The following is a 24655-nucleotide window of genomic DNA, read 5'->3' on the forward strand; positions in this document are numbered from 1 at the left end:
GAACGGAGCTTGAGACGGGGGCTCAGACGGCGGCGGCGGACGGAAAGAAGGGGCGGCCTGGTAGGAATCGGATGCCGGCGTATGGCGTGGCCTGGCCACTGCTTGGGCGTACGTCAGGGGTGCTGTCACAGGTGGGAGCACAGGGCTTGACGGTAGCAGGTCAGCGACTTGGTCTTGCACGACACGGCGAATGGTAGGAGCCAAAGACGGGGTCGAGTCAGGAACTTGGCGGGCGGGGTCTTGAAAATGTGATACGAGGGACAGCTGGCGAGCGACCTCTTCACGAACGAAGGCTTTGATTTGGTTGAGAAGAGGGGAGACCTCAGGAGAAGTACCGCCCAGGGCCAGTGTAGAGAGGGCCTCGTCGCAGACACCGGCACGCCGTGTGGAAGCGCGCTGCTTGCGGAGCTCGTCGTAGCTCTGGCAAAGCTTAATAACCTCACTGACGGTGGTAGGATTTTTCGCGAGGAGCATCTGAAATGCGTCGTCAGCGATGCCTTTGAGGATGTGGTGGATCTTGTCCGCTTCTGGCATGGCGGCGTTGACACGTTTGCAGAGGTCAACGATGTCCTCAATGTAACTTGTGAAGGTCTCGTCGGTGTGTTGAGCGCGGTCCCGTAAGCGCTGTTCGGCACGGTGCTTGCGCACCGTAGGGCGGCCGAATACTTCCGCAAAACTCTTCTTAAATACGGGCCAAGTGGGTAGGTCCGCCTCATGGTTTCGAAACCAGAGGTTCGCCACGTCCGTGAGATAAAAGATGACGTTACTCAGCTTGATAGTGTCATCCCATTTGTTGTAGCTGCTCACTTGCTCATACGATGACAACCAGTCGTCAACATCTTGGTCGGCAGTGCCACTGAAGAGGGCAGGGTCACGCTGCCGGATGACGCCAGAACAAATGACGGTGGTTGAACTGGCCGCCGGTGTTGGGGCAGTCTCATTTGGCATGGTTGACACAGGCGGCAGCGTACGGCTCCGGAGTTCCAGGTTGGTAGAGGACGAACCCCGCACCTCCACCAATTGTAGGGGTGCGTTTATTAGGCGTCCTCAAGAGACCGAACCACTGTGCAGGGTCTGGCAGCGTAGACGGGCGTAGCCAGCACCAAGAGAGCGGGGGAACTTCGTCGTCGTCAGGCGCAGCGTAGTGTCGGCGCATAACTTCGTCGTCGTCAGGCGCAGCGCAGTGTCGGCGCATGGCGGTAGCGGAACCTGTCACAGTTGGCACACTACACATGGTTTATTTTAGCTTCCACTCTCTTGGTGCTTTTTTTTGTTAGTTGCGTACAGCATGTCATGAGACCTTCTTCCAGGAACCAGCATTTAGGCCGACAGTTTACTTGGAAAACTTTTCACGCGAGCTGAATTGGCCATCTTGATATGCAGAATATATCTGAAAATAGTGCAGGAACTAGCAGTGTATTGCCTAATCTTTTTACCTAAAACTGCGCGAAGAAGCTTAGTTGTCTGTTTTATAGCATAAGCTGGAAGCATGCTTACATTATGAGGGGAAAAGAAAACAAAAATGCAGTGCAGAAATCTGGTGAAGGTGTGTCTGTACATGCTGCTACACTTCCCATAACTTCCCAGTGGCTAGTTATCGCTGCAGCTAGTTGGCCTTTAATGTCCAACTTCGAGCAATAGTTCGCAGCAGTGTACATTGGCTGTCCACAGCTACGTCTTCACTGTAATGTAATTACTTCAAGCACAAAACAGGGCCTGACACAGTGTGACCACAAACCATACTTGTGCCTAGAGTCTTTTCATGCCAAGCAGTACCCCTGTCAAACGGGCAAGTTCAGTGATTCACGAAGTGCACTTCCCTTGAATTAATGACACTTTCGGTGCGCGCTGTCACGTGGCAGAAAGAAGTGCCATTTGGAAATGATGGCAGTGGCGGTGAATGTTGTAGCACCTTGTGGAAATTAATTCGTTTTCGCATAAATACTTAGAGTACAATTATTTTGCAAGTCCAATTACTCCAAGTTAATTTTTAGTTTTATTCCCACATTTGAGCACGTGCTATCAACTACAAAAAGCATCATGATCCGATGCAAGTAATACCCCTGCTGCACGGATACATGGCCGTTTTGAATGCTTTCCAATTGAATGTCATTTGGCTTGACTGCCGCCTTGTGCTGCTGCTACACGAATTTTTGAATGATATTTGGCTGAGGTACATTCGAGCTCCGCGAAAATATTCGAGACGTTGTAATGCCTTCGAAATGTGAACATAGCTGGCACTGGCCAGCTGCGCTCTACCCACATGAGCGCCGTACGACTGCTTCATTTTGTGGATGCTGCTTTTCATTGGTGTTGCTCGCTTTCTTCTGATGTTTCTTTAGCAAATATCGTCATCTCGTGTAAGGGACGCACCGGTATATGGGCCGCACCCCTGTTTTGGACTAGATAATTGAGAAAAAGAATACGGTTATCTGTTTATTTTTTTTAATTCGTGTATGAGCTGCACCTTCATAGTTCACACCTGAAATTGAATTAAAAAAAGTGTGGCCTTTACTAGAGTTTCTACAGTATTTCGTGTACTTGCTAAATGAGTACCACTGAGCATTTACCGCATAAGCGTGAAATTTCCCCGGAAATGCACCGATGAGTACAACTGCACTTCAGTACTCTTGGTTACATCGCTGTGTACAAACAGCTAGTGGTCGCAAGCAGCAGCGCAAGCTGTGACTTAGTTATATTAAATAATCACATTTTTGTGCCAGTTTTGTACCTTGCTTGTTTACGTAGCTCGACAACTAAGTAGGAAGTGTTGATGTAATTGTGCGCCTGGGAAACATCAAGTAGGACCGGCGCTTCCCACTAATTGTCTCTGCTCTCTCTGATGTGACAAATACTTAATTTTAAATCACTTTATTCAAAGTATGTTTGGTGACCATTCGCATTAATTGAAACGGACTTATTTGTTGTCCACGAGTGACGGCGCTCTGGGTCCCACTGGCATTTCCCACTCATTGTATGCACGTCCTGTGATGTAAGCGATAGTTGATTTCAGGTCACTGTTGTCAAAACTACACTTTTGCATGTGCCAAAACTTGTGAATTGGCTCTCCACAATCGCACACACGAACCCTGCGAACTTGTTAGGCCTGTTGCGAAAGGAGGTCGTCACTTGGCAGGGCGAGAGTAGCTTATTCAAGTGTATACATTTTTTTAGTTGCTGATGACTTAAAACAAGTCATCATTAAAAGCACTGTCAAGAAAATAAGATGGAGATTTTAGGACCTTTTAATTATCGAAACAGATTTTGTTTATGTCGCAGCGCTGCTTCTAAGGCTACACACTCAGCTTGCCAGACCAAGTGGAGTGAGTTCGCCAAGCTCACTACAGGGCAGGTGCATTCTGCAGCGAGTGTCACTAAAGCTCATCGGGTACCACTGCGTGAATGACACAGCGAATGTCATTCATTGAAAGTGACACTGAATGCGCCCATGTGACAGGGGTATAATTATTATTAGTAGTGGTTTATTTTCAGAAATATAATACCAAAGGAGGGAAAAGATTCTTAGTGGGCTGCGGTGATTGCAATCATAACTAGAAGCATCTGAGCTGCAGTCAGCATAAATTAAAAGGACATTGAGTGGAGAGGGAGGAGGAAATAAAAGAGGGGATGTTACGGCGAGAGAGAACAGGGGATGGAGATTGATGTACCTGAAACCTCGTTATAGTGAATAGGTAAAAAAATTTGGAAAACAGTTCGATATAGCCAGTAATTCTTAATATTAGGTTTTGTTATAACTAGGTTCGACTGTAAATCATTGGAAAATAGCATCGCAGCCATCACGATTGTCCTGCCCTGAGAAGGCCAGCACGGCCGGCGGACGGGCACTTTTGCGCTGTGCTCGTGTGGTGTGTATTTGCTTGCGAGGAGTAGTTCGCAGCGCGCAGGCGTATTAGCGCAGAAATATTTGCACTCACAGTGTTATCCACCGTGTGCATGGAATGGCTGGGCACACATGCAGAGTGCACGCTTCCAGGAGGCAGTCCTTTGCATCCTCATTCTCCTGTCTCACTGCCGTTGGTTTGTCCCTGCAGAGTCCATGGGCACGGGTGAAGGCTTCGTGGGCTGCATCTCACGGGTGCAGTTTGACGACCACATGCCGCTGAGACGCTACTTCCAGGAGAGCCGGCGCAGCAACGTGCACGCCTACCCCGAGGGGGCTGTGCGCGAAGACACGTGCGGCATCGAGCCGGTCACGTACGCACCCCCAGAGGATGAGACTCGTCCACCACCTACGCTGCCACCGGGTGTCTACCGAGAGCCGTGGCCAGTCTCGACGTACGTCGACTCCGCCATATTGGGGGGTGAGTTGTTCTACTGTACCATGCTTCCGTAAGGTTCCCCCACAAAGCTTGTCGTGCTTTTCCAAGTGGTTGAAATGACTAGAGGTACTAATTGCCACATGTCAGTTAAGGGGGGAAGCTGGTCTTAGAAAAAAAAATGTTGTTAATGAAGTCACAATAATGGAATCCTCAAGAAGCATATATTTTTGCGTGCTTATTCCAAATATGTAATTTAATTTTATGTAAAAAGTCCTTGTGCACTAATATAATATGTTATTTAACTTTTGCTAAGAGCTTTCAATAAATTTTGCAGCAGGAAACTTGCTAGGACGCATGCCATTGGCTTGTCTTGACATCAAACTATGCAATAAGGGCAAAATTATTATCCTGCCTATCATAGAAGTTGAGTTACAGAGTTTTGAATTTGCCTCTTCACAGATGGGAAGAAACTGATAATATTAAAATTCTATAATTCACCTTCTATAACAGGCAGGATGATAATTTTACCCTTATTGCATAGCTTGATGTCAAGAGAAACCAATGGCATGCAACCTAACAAGTTCCCTGCAGTAGAATTTCTTTCGGACACTTGGCAAAAGTTATCTAACATATTGCATAAGTGCACAAAGACTTGTTGTACATAAAATTAAATTATATATTCAGAATCCGCATGCAAAAATACATGTTCCCTCAAGATTTCATGGTTGTGACTTCATTAATAAAAATTTATTTCCAAGACCCTCTTCCCCCCTTAAACAAGCACAATGATGCTTGTGGAATGCACACATTGAAAAAAAAAAAAAAAAGGCTGTTAATGGGCAAAAGGTGGTTCATTTTGTCATTGGTCACTCAAGAACAGGTGACCAGAGAGTGAAGAGAGTTTTATAAAAAGGATATCTTGGAATCCCTGGAAGACTGTGGTCAGAGCTTTTCAGCTGCAGAGCAGTGCTTTGGCATGCACATCTGTCTGCTTTTAATGTCTCATGAAAATGAGATGGATGAGAGGCTGAACTTTTCAATGAGCTCTACTTCTCAATGTACCGTCAGGAACGAAATGCTGTTTGCACCTTTGCCTCACTATTCCTTTTTTATTTATTACATGGAACCATCATTTCATGTTCCTTTATTGTTCCCATCAAACAGTATAGTGGATGTGTGTCTTAGCTCAAATCGCCACAAAAGCAGCAGATACACTGCATGGCATTAATACCACTTTCATGTTGATTCCATGGTGGAGATTCAGCAGGTGCACGATGACATAATTCAAAAGGACATGTGCTACAGTAGAGAATGCGGAGCATTGCATTTATCTTGATTTCTGCATCTGACAATGTTACTGCTTATCTCAGTAGTTGGTGGTCTTTCTGACTAGATACATTAATACCATTGTATGCTGATATGTACAATTTCGTAGAGCTTTGAAGACGCGTGCGTAGCTCTTCGAAGGCATGTTGCTGCTCCCGACCCCAGAAGAACGGTTCATTATCTTTGGTGAGGCGGGTAAGGGGCTCAACGATTCGGGAGAAGTTCTTCACAAAACGCCGATAATAGGCGCAGAGACCCAGAAAACAGCGCACACTTCGCTTGTCAGCAGGAATGGGAAAAGCAGCGACGGCGGCAGTCTTGTTGGGGTCTGGGCTAACGCCCTTGGCGCTTACAATGTGGCCCAAAAACTTCAGCTCCTGGAAAGCAAAGTGACATTTTTCTGGCTTAAGGGAGAGACTGGCTGAACGGATAGCTTCGAAAACATCGCGTAAGCGGCTGAGGTGTTCTTCGAAAGTGTCGGAGAAGATGACAACATCATCCAGGTACACGAGGCAGGACTGCCATTTGTGGGCAGAAAGCACAGTGTCCATCATCCGTTGGAAAATTGCCGGAGCTGAGCATAGGCCGAAAGGAAGCACCCTGAATTCGTACAAACCGTCTTGTGAGCTTGTGAAGTCACAATCAGATGTATTATCATGATGCTTATCTAGGAAATGTTGGCCAGAACAGCTTGGGGAGTGCCTAGGATTGTCGGGCGCATTGTTTTTTTATTGTTTGTCACACATTAATTTGCCCATCTCCACAAAAATGTGGTCATTCCGATCAGCCATTGCAACTTACATTTGTTACTGTTATGAGTCATTGTGAAGCTGGCATGAGGGATATAATGGTCTCTTTTGGTCACTCTTTTGCAGGTGTGCTGGCCGTGATCCTAGCAGCCATTGTGCTGATGGCCATCATCTTGGGCCGTTATGTGTCGCGCCACAAGGGCGAGTACCTCACCTACGAAGACACCGGTGCCAAGGATGCGCCCGATGCTGACACTGCTGTGGTGCATGGGGTCAGAGGCCATGATGTCGCCAAGAAGCGTGAATGGTTCATATGACGCGCCAGTGTTCGGTATGTCTGTGTCACCACTTCCACTACCAGACAACAACAGTGCCCGGTGAGGGCATCTTGCAATCTGACAGGGAACTGCCTCTTTTCTCACATTCCCGGGACTGTTTCCCGCGTGCAAAGCCAAGGCTTCTCTGCCCGCAAGGTCATGAGTTCAACTCCCGACCACAGCAGCTGCTTTCCGGTGGAGATGAAAGGCTCGAGTACCTCTGAATCCTCGGTATATACACGCGTCAGGAAAGCGCCACTGATGGTTGATACCAGCCTGCGGCAGATTTCCGCCGTGTCATGCGCGTACTGTTATTTGGGAATGCTGACATTCCCTTTCAAACTGTTTTTGGAAGGTAATGGCCCAAAGGTTGTGTAGACTCTCCTTTTGGTGACGTTTCTGTGGTGCACAGAATAGTACAGTGCGCACCAGAACTTCAATAGATGTCCTGATGAAAACTGCAGTTCTTTTTCTTGTTGGACACTTGCAGGTTCCGCCTAGCTATGTTGAGTCATTCAGGCACTGTTAAACATCAGGGGCATGCCTTTAACTGCAATGTTAGAATTGTTGGCAGCTTGTTTGCGACCTACTTTTGGGTGAAACCCTGGTAGGGAATTGTGAGAAGTCATTCTTTTTAACATGCTGTGCAGGTGTTATATAAAAACATGGTTCTCATGTGTGAGTGATGTGTAGTGTGCACTTTGAGACCCAGTTACTTTGGTGTGTTTGCGTACATGTTGAGTGAATGTGAGTACAAGAGGGCCATAGCCACAAAGTGCTGATGAATGCGGAGTTTATGCTAGAGCTCTTTTTTTGTACATCTTGACGTCGGACGCTGCGAGTTTTTTCCCAGTACTGCCTTGGCAAATTCCTCAGGAGGCTTAACTTTTACATGAAGCTGTACTTTTGGGGAAAGTCCTTTTATCTTTTTTTTTCTTTAGCTGAATGACATTCCGAGTGAAACACTTATAAACATTCTTGCTGAGCTTTTTAGAGCCATGATCCATTGTCCTATGTTGTTTACACTTGTGTCAGAAAAAGGTTCACGATGCCTTAGACATTCCACTGCAGTGCTAAGCACTGGCACTGTGAAGATGTGTATATTCGTCTGTATGATCTGTAGTCTTTGGCGCAGTATTTGTGTTACATCTGGCACTAAATTAACACTTAATACTAGTATATGGTATAAACGCGTGTAATGGCTGCACTTTCTTTCTCAGATTTGAGGGCCAATTTTTGGGGTGCGGCCCATACACATGATGTGTGAAATTTTTTTCTTTTAAGTAAAAACACACCAATCAGGGAACGAGTGGCATTTGTTCTGCATTCAGTCGTCACTCACGGTGTAATTTTTTATTGTCCATATCTTCGTTGTTATTGATGCTACCGTATAAACCGCATATAGGTCGAGTGGGAATATAGGTCGACCCCCTTAACTTGAAGTGAAAATAATTGAAAAAAATGAAAAGAAGCAAATATTGCCGAAATGCATTTATTTGCGGTGTCGGCTGCGTCCGTGGAGCACCGGAGCGGCGACCTCACTCCGAGCTGTCATCAGCGTCGTCAGAAGACGATCCTTTGTCGCTCGCCGCCTCCCAAAGTGCGTCGTCCTCCTTGCCATCAAGCATGTTGCTTATGCAGCACTTTTTAAATGCGTTCTCGACCATGGCATCTGGCAAAGAACGCCAGGCCGACAGCACCCAGCTGCAGACGGTCGCAAGCGGAGGCCTTTGGAGGCGGCCCGTCGGCGTCTTTGGGTTGTCCCCGGACATCCACTCGTTGTACTCATGCCGCACTCTGTCCTTAAAGGGCTTGTTCAATACGACATCGAGTGGCTGAAGGGTGGACGTCATTCCACCAGGAATGACGACGAGGTCCGTCCTAGCCTCGCTTAGGGCACGCTACACGGCTTTCGTAAGGTGGCCACGAAATGCGTCCAACACCAGCATGCTCTGAGGGCGCAGCAGTGCACCAGGCCGGCGATTCCATACCACGCGGATCCACTCAGTCATCATAGCCTCATCCATGTAGCCCTTCTCATTTACTCGCACGATGACACCTGAAGGGAAGGCTTCCTTCGGTATCGTTTTTCTTTTAAAAATTACAAAAGGTGGCAGCTTTCTGCCATCAGCTGTACACGCGAGCATGACAGTGAAGCGCGAGTGCTCACTGCCTGTCGACAGCAGCTTCACCTCTTTGGCGCTGCGTTCGCTGACGGTGGTAGACGAAGGCATGTCAAACCACACAGGGGTCTCGTCAGCGTTTCCAATTTGCCCCAGCATGTAGTTATGCTCCTCTCGAAGCCGAATCACGAACCGCTGGAAGCTGACGAGCTTATCAGCGTACTCCTCCGGCAGCTTTTGGTAGATCGATGTGCGCCAACGGAGGGAAAATCCCTTGCGCTTCATGAAACGGCGCACCCATGCCTTCGGTGCGCTAAATTCTTCTCGGCTTAGTCCGGCTTCACGCGCAAGCTCCAGGGCTTTGCACTGAATCAGATGCGCCGTCACGGGTAGTGAGCGCGCACGATGATGCCGCACAAAATCCGCAAGTGTGTCCTCCAGTTGTGGGTGCACTGCACTACGCCCACGAAAGGACATTTTGCTGGGCTTGCACGCGAGCAACTTATCCTTTTGCCCTCACCAATAGCGCACGCTCTTTTCCGAGACGCGGAACATGCGCTGAGCGGCCATGTTGCCGTTCGCTTCAGCGAACTCGATGACTTTTTTCTTGAATGCCGCCGTATACTGCCTCCGCGTGCCGCTATTCATTGTTGAAACGTAATTTCACACGAGGGCGAACAAAACACCGCACGCGAAAACTAACGGCCAGCGAAGGAGAAAGGAAATGCAAGCGAAGACGTTTGATGTCAATACGGCTTCGGCTATCCATTCGCGAGCAGCTACGCCGCGTGTTGCCAGACTGCGACTCACGTTCTGCTAAAGGCCGCTATATAAGACGAGGGGTGGCTTTAGCTTGCTATTTTTAAGAAAAAATCTCGAATTATATTCCGGTTTATACGGTAGTTCAAAAATTCTTGCACTGGGGTGACGAGTGATGGAATGCCTATCTCCCGTCTGCTTTACATAATCTCAATTAATTTATTGCATAGTCCCTTAAAGGTGCTTGCCCATCGTGCTAAAGTTGCAACGCTTGGCGGCAGCACACGAAAGCCTCAACCATGATGAACTAACCGCTACCACAACTCCCATGCCTTTGACAGCCACAACAGAAGCTGGAGCTGGTGATACTGATGCCAATATGAATAACGGAGGCTCACAGTGGGCTAAAAAGTTGTTGATGATGATGATTGATGATGATGAGATGCGGCCTCGGGTGCCTTCCATGGGCGGCACCTGGAAGCTCCTGTGCACGTGTGTGGCCTCCGTGATCAAGTGCGCCGTTGCTCGCAGCCGGAGCTGATTTAGGAGGCCATGGTGTGTGCATTTCTTGGGTCGTGGAAAGTTTGAGTGCGGCTCGGATGTTTCTTTTTTCATATTTCCTTCGGGAAAATAGGGTGCGGCCCATACACGAGTGCGGCCCATACACGGGTGCAGCCCATACATGCGTTTATACGGTACTTCCTACAGATTCTGTGGCTTGACATCCATTATGCTTTTTGAATTGACTGCAGCACTTAGAGTGAACTGTGAGGATGGTTTTTACAGCTGTATTTTAATGAATTAGAACTTCGTTCTAATATTTATTTAACTTTTAAGATCTGAGCTTTCTTTTTACTTCCTGCATTTATTGAAATATTAATGCGAATCTCAGAGCTCTGTGATATTGAGGTTGCTATGACCACCACGGTGAAAGGCATAGATTGAGTGCAGGCTTCAGTCGCAGACCGGGGCAGTTCTCGAGTGCGACTAAATTACTAGAATGTGATTCCTCTATGGCAGCGTTATGTTTGGGTGTCAGGCTCGGCAACAGCTTTGCATCGTGATTCACCTTACAGCGCTGGAGGAAAAGGATCTGTCATTTTGTCGATGAAAAACGGATATGTTCATGAATTCCAACGTCAACACTGCGATAATGCTGGCAGCTGCATTGTTCTCTTGGTGAGATAAGTGTGTTGTGCATATCACAAATAGAATGCTTAGCACTTCTTTATTTTTCCCCTTTGCACATTATATATGCCGCCTTCCGGGCCTTCGCTTGGGACAGGTGCGCCCGCAACAGTACTCCATTATGTCCCAGTGCATTTGTTTTCATGGCTTCGTATAGCCAAGGTATGAGTGTGACTGTTCAGTGGGTGTGCATATCTTTCATTCTTGCTTTTAGCAATAAGACACAGAATTCAGCATAGTTTTGACATGCTTGTAGGGAGGACACAGTTTTACCTTTCTTCTTGCTAGCTTATGGTGAATTAGTTGCTAGGCCTGCTCCTAGCGGAGCTGGATACCGGTGGTGTCAAATGTACACTTCATGCCGTGAAGATCACTGCCAAATGGAGGAGACTGTGCAGTCAAGGGTCTGCCCTCATTGAGAGAGGTGACAAAATTTGCTCAAACTGACTGCCTCCTTTCCTGCACTGTTGCCTATCAGTTTTGAGACTGTGACAGCACCCTAATTGTACATAGTGCATCTTATGCATGTTTATTTTTCTTGTAACGGAAGCCATGTTAATTGTAGTAAGGCAGGTGTTCACCGGTTGCATTAAGTGATGTGCCTCAGAGGTTGCATTCACACATGCCTGCTCCTTTCCATTATAGTGGTTAGGCTACTAGAACTCAGGTGGCATGCATAATCAATGAAAATCTTGATGCAGCATTCTTATCCTCCCTAGAGCATTTTGTAATGTGGTCCAACTGCTTCTGCCCTGTTACAACTTGGCCTTCACAGTTGGCATGGAGAGACGTGCATATCATTTTAGCTTGAAAGACATCAGTGAACTTGCCTAGAATTCATCAGTGGCATAACAACCAGGTAACATAGAGTTTGCTGGTCTGATGTATTGGGGGCCCTGTACACTGTACATTTCACAACTGTAGACAGGCACTGGAGGCCAAGCTGCTGGAGACCACATCGTGTTCAGTTTTTCGAACTTTTGTTTCAGCTGGAAACTTTTGTTTCCAGCTGTGATGCACCTACCATTTGCATGCACACTCATGCACACAGTTGAACTTTGCTTTGAAGTTTTTCATTTTGTTGCCTGTAATGAAAAACTGAAACGTGGCTGTCCTAAAAGAACAGCGGGCCGAGAAAAGCTGACAAGGTGTGTGTCCTGGTTTACTAATTGTCATCATGTGTATTTTCACAAAACTCGATGCATTCTCCACACAGTGTGCATTATTTGGAGCTGTGGCATGTTTTCTTTTTTTGCTGCTTGTTCAAGTTTTACTCAAGCCAGCTGTGGTCCATCAGAAGTGCATTATGGTGTGACTGAAGAGCAAAAAATTTCTGTGCAAAGGGTGCACCCAGAGCAATGCCCTATGAAAGTGTGCTTTTAAAGTTCAATTATGGGTGCATCAGTATTCCACAGTGGTTCAGATTTTTAGCCTTTCACTGCTGATTGCTGTGCATGTACGCAGCTGGCATTCCCTTGCTTTTTCTGTTCAGCGCAGTGTACCCACTAGTGAGAAGGGCATCACAGACCTTAAACCTTCGAGCATTCCACTTGTTATCTCCCTAGAATCAATGGAACCAATATTGTTTTGTTATTTGTTAATTCTTGTAATACACTTTTATGTTGTGCCTAAGCAGAACTTCTTTGTCACTGCATGTGAAAGAAACATCTCAGAAACTGCTGACTTGTATTCACTGTGCTGCAATTTTACAAGGAACCTTGGAGTAATTTTTGCAGCAAGTACCCACTGGGCTCGAGTGGTCTGAAAGAACAAGCAGCCTGTGTTGAATACAGTAGAAACAGCAAAGTCTGAGTACTGTGAACCACTGTGACAGGTATTGCACTGTTGTTGCACGTACAGCAAACTAATAGCTCCTAACCATGAGGTTGTATGACAAGATGACAAATATGACTAATTTGTGCTTTTCGACTGGAACCAACAAATGGCACAGTTCCAGTCGGGGCATGTCATTGAGCAGCTGTGGTAACTGTGAGAGACCCAGTATTTTGAATCCGTCCATGCCAGACTGTCTGTGTTTGTGTGTGTGTGTTGTTTATACACTAGCAGGCCCCTTGATGCACACTGTTTTTACTGGGTCTGGAAATAAAAAGAAAAATGCAGCGGTGGAAAGATGTCAAGCGTCATTCACTCATTCGATAGGCAGTGCAAGCTCAGCATGCTGAGCCAATTCTTGTATTGCATGTTGCCTCATTGGTGCAGTGCCATCATGATTAAGTTGAGCAGTAGGAAGATTTTACATGTCATTTACTCTGTGCTTAGGCACATCAACTTAGCATGCAGTGAAATGAAATGGGACGCTGAGCTAATTCTTGTATTGCATGTTGAGTCGTCAGTGCAAGCTGTGTGCCATCATGAATTAGGTTGAGTGGTAGAAAGATGAGGCATGTCATTTATTATGTGCTACGCACTGCCAACTCGGCATGCTGAGCCGATTCTTGTATCGCTTATTGCCTCATTGGTGCAATGTCATCATGAGTCGGGTTGAGCAGTGGAAAGATTTCACATATCATTCACTCTGTTCTGAGGCACTTCAACTCAGCATATTGAGCTAATTCTTGTATTGCATGTTGCCTCGTCAGTGCAAGCTACAATGCCATCATGAGTTAGGTTGAGCAGTAAAAAGATGTCATTTGCTCTGTTCTTAGGTACTTCAACTCAGCATGCTGAACTAATTCTTGTATTACATGTTGCCTCATCGGTGCAAGCTGCAATGCCATCATGAATTAGGTTGAGCAGTAGAAAGATGTCGCGTGTCATTTACTCTGTTCTTAGGCACTTTAACTCAGCGTGCTGAGCTAATTGTCATATCGCCTGTTGCTTCATCGGTACTAGGGGCAATTCCATCGTGAATTGGGTTGAGCAGTATAAAGATCTTAGCCGCCGCGGTGGCTCAGTGGTTATGGCACTTGGCTGCTGACTTGAAAGACGCGGGTTCAGTCCTGGTCACGGCTGTCGAATTTCAATGGAGCCATAATTTTAGATGCCAATCAATCATAGTTCAGTTTCGAGTTGTGGTGATCGGGCATCATATGCTACCGGCTGTTTATTATTTTACTCCATTATGTAGCCACCTGTGTTACCATGGAAACCAGTGGGTTACGATTTGCGTTATAACGCATAACGCGCTGAGACCCGAAACGCAAGAAGCAGAGCTTAACGCTCTAATACAATGTCGTTGCTATTGAGGCCGCCATCTTGGATTCTACCCGTGGAATCGGCCTAACTCAGGGGCTCGAAACGCGACCAGTTTTAGAGCTAACTCTCTAAAAGGCGTCCGTGCGCTGTGCGATGTCAGTGCACGTTAAAGATCCCCAGGTGGTCGAAATTATTCCGGAGACCTCCACTACAGCGTCCCTCATAGCATGAGTCGCTTTGGGACGTTAAACCCCTGCAATCCAAACTTCCTTCTTCCTTTCTTCTTTCACTCCCTGTTTTATCCCTTCCTTGTCCACCGGGATACGCGAGATATATGTTACTGCGCCATTTCCTTTACTCAAAACCAAATTTAAATTTTCAAGCCGCGATGGCTCAGTGTTTAAGGCGCTCGTCGACTAGCTGAGCCGGAGTACCCGGGTTCGAGCCCGACCGCGGCGGCCACGTTTCGATGGAGGCGAAACGCAAAAGGCGCCCGTGTGCTGCTCGATGTCAGTGCACGTTAAAGATCCACTGGTCGAAGCGGACTCCTCTTTATCCGCCCTCCTCACACTACCTCTCCCTCCAGACACCTCCCCAGAGGCTGCAGAGGAAGCCGCCATTGCACTTGCTATCACCCGCACGGTAGCCCGGTACATTTTAAGTGACTCGAAAACTGCGATTCTAAATTTTGCTCGAGTCCAAGTCCATGTCCCTGCTTTTGGCATACTGGACTCGCCCGATGCATCCCCACCCCGCCAAGTGGAACTGATATATGGGTGCCTGCGCACTCCGGGAATCCCGGAAACGAGGCCGCCAGCCTTTTAGCCCGAGGTTCTTTAAACCAGGCTCAGGTGGCCTCTGATCGGGGATTCACGAAGGAGCGCATGCACACATTCAGCGAGCTGACGCAGTCCTACAGAGCCTCACGCCAGCTCTACCCCCGCCCCACTCCTCCCTAGATAACAAACAAGCAACACTCTGGCGCAGACTACAGACACACTCTCTCCCCTCACCCCTTACCCTAGCCCACTATCATCCCTCCTTCCCCACTCCGGCATGCGCACTATGCTCAGAACCCTTCGCTTCTTCCCTCCACATCCTTTCCCTCTGCACGGCGGACCCTCCCCCGCGGTACCTAGAGAACCTCAAGACCTGGGAGGACTGGGAGAAGGAAGGAAGGAAGGAAAAACTTTATTTTACTCTAGTCCTTTTTCCTGCTGTTTGGGGGCATCTTCAGAGACGTTTTCTCCTTGATTCTACCCCCAGGAGTCTTCTCTGTCGAAGTCGTCCGCCTCTAATCGGTGGTCGGTTGCCCTCAGTTCAGGGCTCCGCTGGCCACTGCCGCCCGTTGAGCTCGCTGTACCAGACCTTCTTGGTCTTCACAGCGGTCGCTGGACAGCAGAGTCTCCCACTGCTCCGCACTCGGGTTTTGTATTTTGGGGACCACGTCTATGTTTTGGCAGGCCCATGTGATGTGATAGAGAGTAGGTTTTTCGTCGCACCAGGGACATTTGTCCGCGTATATGGTAGGGTGCATTTTGTTTAGTATATGTAGGTTTGGGAAAGAGCCTGTTTGTAATTGTCTCCAAGTGACAGCTTCCTCTCTGCTGAGCGATTTGTGCGGTGGGGGATATCGCAATCTTCCGCCTCTGTAGTTTTGTAGTATGGCCGAGTAATCCCTGGGTGCTGGCGCGAGTTCCGCGGGCTCGTAGGATGCTTGGCAAGTAATGTATCCTCGAGCTATCCTGTCGGCCTCTTGGTTCCCTGCCACCCCCGTGTGCCCCGGTACCCACACAATTTTGTGTGGGATCTTGTCGCTTTGTTCTTCCTGGTTTTTAATTCTGTCGCTCGCTGCGAGGAGTATACGGAGCGCGTGACGACCTATCCTGCCATTCATGTAATTTCGGCAGGCTGTTTGAGAGTCGGTGAGTATTGTTAGCGACCGCCCGGTTCTATAGCCCTCCGCCACCGCTAGAGCAACGGCTACTTCCTCGGACTCTGCAGCTGTGCAGCCTCGGAGAATTTCGCGTAAAGACGAATCGACCACCGCCGCCACAGCGATTTTGGCGTCTCCTCCTCTCCAAGACGCGTCTGCATACACGGTCGTGGCTTGAGGAGCGTATGTTTTTTCGATGAATTCGGCCTTCGCTTCTCTTCTGCCTCGATGGAGGTTGGGATCCATGTTTTTTGGTATTGGCGCTACCTTGAGGGTCTTGCGAAGCTCGTCGGGGATCGTTGCCGTCCTCGTCATTTCTCGCATCTGCTCGCGGTATCCGAGTCTCTGCAGGAGCGCTCTTCCAGTCGTCTGCAACAGCCTGAGTTTTTGCGACTCAAGCTGCGCCTCTCGAAGCTCCTCAAAGGTGTTGTAATCCCAGGGCCATGAGTTTTTCTGTTGACGTGTTGCGCGGAAGTCGGAGCGCTGTCTTATACGCTTTGCGTAGCAGGGCATCTGCTTGTTGTATTTCGTTTTTGTTGAGGCACTGGTAGGGTAGGCTGAACGTGATTCTACTAACTACAAGGCTTCTGACTAGTTTGAGTGTGTCCTCTTCACGCATGCCATGTCGCCTGTTGGTGATGCGGGTGATCATGCGTGAGACTTGTAGTGTTGTTGCTTTGAGCAGGGTAAAAGTGTGGGTACTGCGCTGGTTGGATTGAACCCACATGCCTAAAATTCTTTTTGTTGTCTTTTCGGGTATGGATGTCCCGTCTAGGTAGACGTTGAGTTTTAGGTCCTCGTTGGTTGGGACGGTCCGGTTTTGCTTGCCTCCAGACTCTCAGCAGTTCCGATTTCTCGGTCGAGCATGCGAGTCCTCTTTCTGCGAGGTATTGCTCTACACAAGAGGCCGCTTGTTGTAGCCTTTCTTCTTTCTCTCCGAGACAGCCCGTGTTTGTCCAGACTGTTATATCGTCAGCATACATTGCATGCCTGATGCCTTCGATGTTCTCTAGTTTTCGAGCTAGGCCTATCATAGCTATGTTGAAGAGTAGGGGGGAATTCGTCTGGGGATGGTAAGGCGAGGAATGGCGAAAATGCGATGCGCAGGAACGGAGAAGTTGCTCCACGACGTCAGCGGTGAACTGCCGACCACGGTCACTGATGATAACTTTTGGAGGTCCATGACGTAGAACTATGAATCGTAGCAGAAAAGAAGACACATGCCTGCTGCGCTTGGAGGATCCGGCCGTGCAGACCATCGCCACCGGCCGGGCTGCCAGTGTTATGGACCTTAGGAACATAAACACTTGAGTGTAGTGGGGTCGTGCGGGCACCCTGGGGCGTGCCCCGAATCCCTTTTCAAATAGTTTTTTTTTCTCTCTCTCTCGAAATTAATCAGGAGTCCTCCACTACGGCATCCCTTCCTTCCCTTCTTCTTTCACTCCACCTTCCTCCCTTCCCTTACGGCGCGGTTCATGTGTACGCCGAGATATGTGAGACAGATACTGCGCCATTTCCTTTCCTCAAAAACCAATTTTCCAGAGAGACGGGCGAGGAGGATGTGCGAGAGAGTGCGGCGCGGCGGCATTGATTGATTAAAAACATCTTTATTTGTTCAGTATTCTCAGAACATGTGGGTGGGCCGCCTAGTCCGGTAGTCCATTGGCTGCTCCTGCTGCGCTGGCCCTCCCCACCAGCCAGTGCTGACGGTCAGGATCATCGCTGAGCAGAATAGCCTCCCACTGCTCCTCCGAGGGGTTGGGAATGGGGTCAACTAAGGGACTAAATAGACCCTTTCGAAAATTCAGCGCCATCTGGTGTGTGGTGCGCAAACCGCGATGCCTCCGCCATTACTTGGGCATACGCCTGCCGGTATGCGCTCGGGCCAGATTGAAAAGTACGCGCGCCCGGCGAAGCCACAACAAGCGCAATTTTATTGTTTCTGTGTCCTAGCCATGTTCCTTGACATTGGCTCTCTGCACCAAGCTATAGTCGCGATGCCGGCATGCTGCTGTGTGCCTTTCTGCAGCCAGCGCGGTGAAGAGACGCGCACGGAAACAAGCTGTGTTACCAGAGCACGGAGCGCATGGAGTAGCTGCATGCTTCTTTCGTCTCGTCCGTGACCTGTTCGTTTTCACATTAAAATAAATGATATAAGTATTGAAAGAGCAGCGAAAAGTTCATTCTACCGTGTAGCCGCTCCGCTGTATAGTGAGCACAAAAAATAAAGGTGCCACCTTCGGCGCACTCGAGGACATGCATTCCGATGCTGGCGACTGTTTCGGCGCGTCACAAAATCAAAACGTAGCTCAAACGCGCTTGTTTTGGATTTTCAAGCATCCACGTCCATTCGTAGAGAGTTCCGTGTGCGCGAAAAAGAGCACGACGATGCGGCGCGGCGAGGAGCGCCGTCGTTCTCTCCGTTGCGAACATGCAGCAAACGACGGCGACATAGGCGGAATGCAGCAGCAGCAGCTGTGTGTTTTCGTTCGGTCAGGGCCTGTGCACTCTGGCTAAGGCAGGAGACACATGTCCGGCAACACGTCCGTCGCGCCGCTTCCGAACTGCCACACCACAGCAAGCAGGGACACACGCAGCGGCAAGCACTGCTGGCTCGCTCTACCCAAGCTCCGCCCACAACCGGTGTCGCACTTCGCCGCAGCGCAGCAGTGCCCGAGCGCTGCTTGGCTTGGTGTACAAATATTGCAAGAAAAGACGGCATCGCCTTGTTATCAGAAAGACTGCCAGCGGCGACAAAGCATGCCAGCTGATGTTGCGGGCTTTGGGCAACGGCACCGCTCGCGGGCGCTCCGGGCGAAGAGCTCTGCGGCTGCCTGTCTGCCGTGGTCGTCGCTAGGCCTATAGCCTGCTTCGCATCGAAACGGCAGGGGCCGGCGCTTTGGAAGTCGCCTGCGCTATAATTGAAGGCCTATTCTTCACTCCGCTTTGCTGTCAACAGCATAATCTCACAATAAAATAATAGTATGGTCAATTTCTACGGCGCCTTCAGCAGCGGAGCTAGCGGGCGCCAGTCGAGCCGGACCCCAGCGTCGGGCCAGCGGCAGCTTCGAGGCGGTTCTCGCAACAAATTCGCTCGTACCACAGTTGTCACTTTTACCAGCAACTCGGTATTGACCAATGACCCAGAAAAATGATATATTTTCTCATTTCCCTATCACAGGGTTTATTATTTACGTCGAGAACACTCATTAGCTCGTTTTTATGACGCCGGCAGGGGATCAAGGCTGGCCGGCCGGCAGGCTCAGCTTACTTCACGTTCGCACAAGAAAATACAAAACAGCCATGCTACCAGAAAGGATGCTTGCTAGATTCTAGCAACGACAGCATGCCTGTGCTAGAGTGGAGCTTTCGGCAACGACACCGCCTGCGGCAACGCCGGGCGACGAACTGCGCGCTGGTCCCCGACTGCCCTAGTCGTCGCTAGGCCTAGATCGCTGATCGAGCGCCCGTATCCGGATCCACACGCATTTCGCCCTGCAGTGCGCCTGCTCGTAGTCGAGTCCGGTCCAAGTGTTGTTAGCCCTCCTTTATCGACAGTAGATTCGACCTGCAGGGTGACACGGCAACGCGCACTGTCGACGGATCGCAGTGATACCGGCTTGTAGCTTCGCTGAGAGGTGCGGCCGGACGATAGGAGTCCAAAAGCCTTTCCGAAAATCCGCCCGGGATGACAGTCAGGTCCCTCGACCACTGCAAATTTTCCGCCATCGCTTTCACAAACGCAACCAGACATGCCACAAGCTGGAAACTAGTGCAAAGGCCGTGCAGAGCGCTATAGCTGCGCGTCTTCCAGCCAAAGGTGCCCAAAATATGGCGCACGACGCCGACGAAAGTAGCTGATGATGATGCCTGCCGAGTTGCCAGACTGAATTTTCTAAAGGGTCTATTGGCATGCCCACACCGTATGGTAGAGGTTAGCTACATCTCCACAGTGTGGGCACTGCGGGGAGTATAGTGTAGGGTACACTGGTGTAATTCGGCAAAGTTCACAGAAAGGTGCTCTTCTTTAGTGTGGTACGGTTCAGAACCTGGAGGAGGTGATGCAGTTACTTTTGTCCCCGATAGTATATAATTCTCAGAAGCTCCAAAAACGAGTGTGGGTTCACTGAAACTGGCGCAGTTTTTTCTTTTATATGTGCTATTCAGAGGTGCAACTGTTAGTTGTTTCTTTAATCCGAGCTGTGGAAAGGCGGAAAGATTTATGATTGGCCTAGCTCCATTGTTGGGAAAGGAATGAGTTGGATATGTACAAAAAAGCTCGAAGGAGGCCGGTTGAGCGGCTGGACTGATCGGTCGTGTTTCAGTGAAGCACGCTGTAGAAATATTTAAAAATAGGCTTCTTGAGGTACAGCGATATCTCTTACAGCATATTCTCTTAAATGAGTATTAACGCCTAACTTTTGGGTGCGTGTTTTCTTGTTCGTAATGATGCGTAAGACATTATTATACATGTACGCCGCGGTGGCTCAGTGGTTATGCTGCTCGGCTGCTGACCCGAAAGACGTGGGTTCGATCCCGGCCGCGGCGGTCGAATTTCGATAGAGGTGAAATTCTGGAGGCCCGTGCGCTGTGCGATGTTAGTGCACGTTAAAGAACCCCAGGTGGTCGAAATTTCCGGAGCCCTCCACTACGGCGTCTCTCATAGCCTGAGTCGCTTTGGGACGTTAAACCCCATAAACCAACCAACCACATGGATTCATTTATAAACTAATTTCTTTCTCGTGCTGTTTCGGTTACAACAGCTGAATGAGGACTGCATGTCAAAGAGTGGTTTTATGTCACGCGAGGCATGCAAACATTGCAATATAATCGTTGTTTCCGACTGTCTTCAGCACTGTAGTGAATTAAAACGGTGAAGCAGCGATTATATCGAAGTTTTTCTATGCCTCACGTGACATGAAAACCACTATTTGACGTCACAGCCAGCGCTCGGATATTGAAACCGAAACAGCATGAGAGGAAAAAAAAAAAACGTTAGAAGGCATTGCGGAAAATCGCATTGGAGTAATGCGAAAGCACTGACGCCTCCTCGCCGCCTCTAATTGCTCCTCTGCCTCTCTGTTGATTGTGACGTCGCGTCTGACAATCGAATCACATAATTCACCTTAAACAACAGTTAATGCACCTTACTGTATAATTAATTCGCATTTAATTCACAATTCATTTATTTCACACTTAATTGACTTAATTCGCAGTTTTGACACAATTAACCCACAATGAATTCATTTAATTCACTCTTAATTCAGTTAAATCTGAATTAATTTTTAATTCACAAATCACAATTGATTTACTCTAATTACCCTTTAATTCCAATGTATTATTCAGTCCCATTATACCCACATTAATCCGCATTAATTTATAATTAATTCACCTTAATTCAACTTCATTTACTAGTGGTGTTTCTATAATTTGTTATTATTGGTTAGATTTCGATTAACTCCAAAGCCCCCATCACTTCAGCTCGGTATTCATTTCGGACATTCGAATTTCGCGCCGCACGTTGGCTCCGCCTACCTTTTCGGTCACGTGGGCCAATCACGTGGTACATCACACGATGTGTCACGTGGTACCGCACTTCCAGCTATTCAAATTTCGCGCCCCTCCCGGCCCGACCACGCCCACTTTTGGTCACTTTTTAGCTCTAATTAACTAATGATCCGATCGGCATCAAAATTTTTGCGCCGCGTCCTCACATCATCCTCCTTCGATTATAACCACCTTTGAGACGATATCGCTGCGGATACGGTTTTGATGACAGAAAGCCGCCGACACAGCCTAGTAATGCTTTCGCGTTAATATTATTTTAAATTATTTAGCGGTCTTAGGTGAATATCACATGGTGGTTCATGCGTATTGATGTCTTGCGCATCACTGTAGACAAGAAAACATCTCCTAAAAAATTGGGTGTCGATATTGCTTTAAGTGAATCGTTTTAAATAATCAGCTAGTCGTATAAACTGACACTTAACATTTGAACTCATTCACTGTATCAGGCGCGCGCCACGTGGTAATTACATATTTGTCGCTGGCCGTCAGTAATAACCATCAGTTTTAAGAATCTAGAAAATGCGACTGTGCTCGGCACTGTGGGACAGCTTATTGTGGCCATTCCGGAGAGTAAAAGGAAAAACGGGCTCAGCCACACCCATGACCTGCAAATGTCCTTCAGCAGCGCACGTATCACGTGACCTTGTCTATCCCACGTGGACTGCACTGGGATAGCGGATGTCACGTTAGGGACGAATGTTATGGCGCATGTGGCTACGTGCGCACCGCAGTGCTGCAGTCTCGCGGTTTCGATTTGACCCTCAGAGATGGCCAGAATTCGCTGCGCCACAGCATCGAGCATAAAAGTGCTTTCGAAATTGTAAAAACTGATATTTATTTATTGGGGTTTAACGTCCCAAAACGACTCAGGCTATGAGGGACGCCGTAGTGAAGGGCTCCGGAAATTTCGACCGCCTGGAGTTCTTTAAGGCGCAATGACATCGCACAGTACACGGGCCTCTAGAATTTCGCCTCCATCGAAATTCAGCCGCCGGGGCCGGGATCGACCCCACGTCTTTCGGGCCAGCGGCCGAGCGCCGTAACCACTGAGCCACCGCGGCGATGACTCTACAATCCTCTAACTGTAACCATGGAGTATGACGGTGCGGGCAGGGCACTTTTTTCTTATTTCTTTTTTTAAGCCCAAATTAATATCTGTAACCATGGAGTCGCCTAACAGTAAAAGTGAAAAGTTGACCATGTTATTTTATGTTTTTTAAATAGTTGGCAAGGTTCATGTTTTCTAACAGACGCCTGTTTACTTAGTTATTTATTAAATAGAATTCAGCGCAAAAAACAAACAGGGGACTAAGAAAGAGACACAGAGACGTTCACGAGCGCTAACTACCAACTGTTTATTCATGCTGAAGTACAGGGGATATATAGGAAGTGAATGGAGAGCATGCGCGTAGAGAGGTACAGATAATGCACATCCGTCAAGCAAACGAGTTAATCAAAAAACGAATCTAAAAAAGCACATTCAGCTGAGTATATGTGTACCGACGTGTCACTGACACAACGTTCGGACAGCTTTCTAATATAATAGGCTTCTAAAACGAACCTTGCCTTATCATTGCCGCTCTTGCCAAGAATCGTGGTCTTCTCTAATCCCGCCCTACATTTACACGAAGCAAAGTGCCGCACAAGATTCACATTCGTCTCGTTATTTTCTGTTTTTGGCATGCTCCCGTAGCCGGTCATTAACACAGCGGCCAGTTTGGCCAACGTATGAAGCCCCACATGAGAGGGGGATGCAGTACACCACACCTATTGCACATTTGGCGTAGGCGATCCCATGTTTTTTGTTGCAGCCCCTGCCGGCACAACCAGTGATGCGAGGGCATAGCTTGGACAGCTTGTTTGGCGCTGAGAACACCAAGGGCACGTGGTGCCTGCCAGCCACTTTTTTGAGGTTGTGGGAGAGTTGGTGTACATAAGGGACCACCACCGGCTTAGAAGGAGGGGTTTCATGTCTTTTCTGGGCGCCTTTATGCTTCTGCAGGAGGGTTTCAGCAACAGCTGAAATGACAAGGCCAGGGAAGCCTGCTGCTGAAAGTCGCGAAACCTGATCATTCAAACTCTGTAGCATTTTATGTGGGCAGGATTTTTGAAGCGCAGATTCCAGGCAAAGCGACGCCATAGCTCGCTTTACCACCTTGGAATGAGCGGAATCATAGCTGAGCAACTCTTTGTTGGCTCGGGGGGAGTACATCCAGCAGGTATGGCCTCGGCAGAATATGAGCTTAAGGTCTAAAAAACGCAAAGTCTGACTTTCAGGTAGTTTATGGGTAAATACTAAACCTTTCCCCAGTTGATTAAAAGTAGATAAAACCAGTGAAACAATATGGTCAAGGGATGTAAAGTTCCCTGACCTTAAAATAATTAAAAAGTCATCAACATATCTAAAAACTTTAAAAACTGGCCCCTCTTGAAAAGTCCGTGCAAGAAGGCGGTCAATTGAAGATAAAACTATGTCACATAAAATGGGAGCTACACATGAGCCGATACAAATGTCCTTACGCTGCAGAAAAAACTGGTTGTCATGAGAGATAAAAGTTACCTGCAGGTAGTATTCTAGTAATTTTAAAAAATTGTCTACCGAGATACCAGCTGAGTTCTGAAAAGCCACAGCCCCCGGGCCTTCAATGCTTTCTCTGACCGAAGCTAACAGCTCAGCATGTGGAACAGAATAGAACAAGTCTTGGGTGTCAATGGAAAGGGCTAAATCCATCCGATCGTTATTCTGCACGAAATCGGCAACTTCTTGTGACTTCTTTATCAGAAAGGGGTCATCAACAGGAATGTGCTTAAGCTTGCTGAGCAAAAAACGACTGACGTTGTGTTGCCATGAACCCTTCTCGCTAACAATGGCCCTGAATGGCATAGGGTTCATGGCAACACAACGTCAGTCGTCTTTGAGAGACAGTCGTTTTTGAGAGAGAGAGTCAGCGGTTGAGAGATGCGCCTCTGCACTGGCACGTGGCTGTTTCTATCACAGCCACCGGTCGGGATCGTGCATGTTGCGACCCATGTTGCTCTTCCCGAGCAACCTCTCGCGATTAAAAATTAGCTTCCACCTGCCACGGTGGTCAGTCTGCTCACAATGCGGTGGGCAGGTTGTGATGACGCCACAAGGTCACGTTACATAGGCGGGGCGACGCCCTCCTACGCACAGGACAAGATTCTTGCTTGGGGTGGCATGTTTGGGGTGTGCCGTAGTGATTTCGCAGTAAAAACCACACAATGCCGCAAG

At 48.3% G+C, this 24655-nt stretch overlaps 1 protein-coding gene across 1 annotated transcript in view; it reads left to right on the forward strand.

Moving 5' to 3' along the window:
• Window positions 1-12872, forward strand: part of Nrx-IV (neurexin-4) — a 73273-nt gene extending 60401 nt beyond the window's left edge. The window contains exons 22-23 of the mRNA XM_089547922.1: window positions 4053-4322; window positions 6482-12872. Of these exons, the coding sequence (XP_089404048.1) occupies window positions 4053-4322; window positions 6482-6672 (461 nt within the window). The 3' untranslated portion in view covers window positions 6673-12872. The remainder of the gene's footprint in view (window positions 1-4052; window positions 4323-6481) is intronic.
• The last annotated feature ends 11783 nt before the right edge of the window (window positions 12873-24655 follow it).

The sequence above is a fragment of the Amblyomma mixtum genome, chromosome 6 (assembly GCF_055824585.1).
Source record: "Amblyomma mixtum isolate Tamu chromosome 6, ASM5582458v1, whole genome shotgun sequence".
NCBI classification, from domain to species: Eukaryota; Metazoa; Arthropoda; class Arachnida; order Ixodida; family Ixodidae; genus Amblyomma; species Amblyomma mixtum.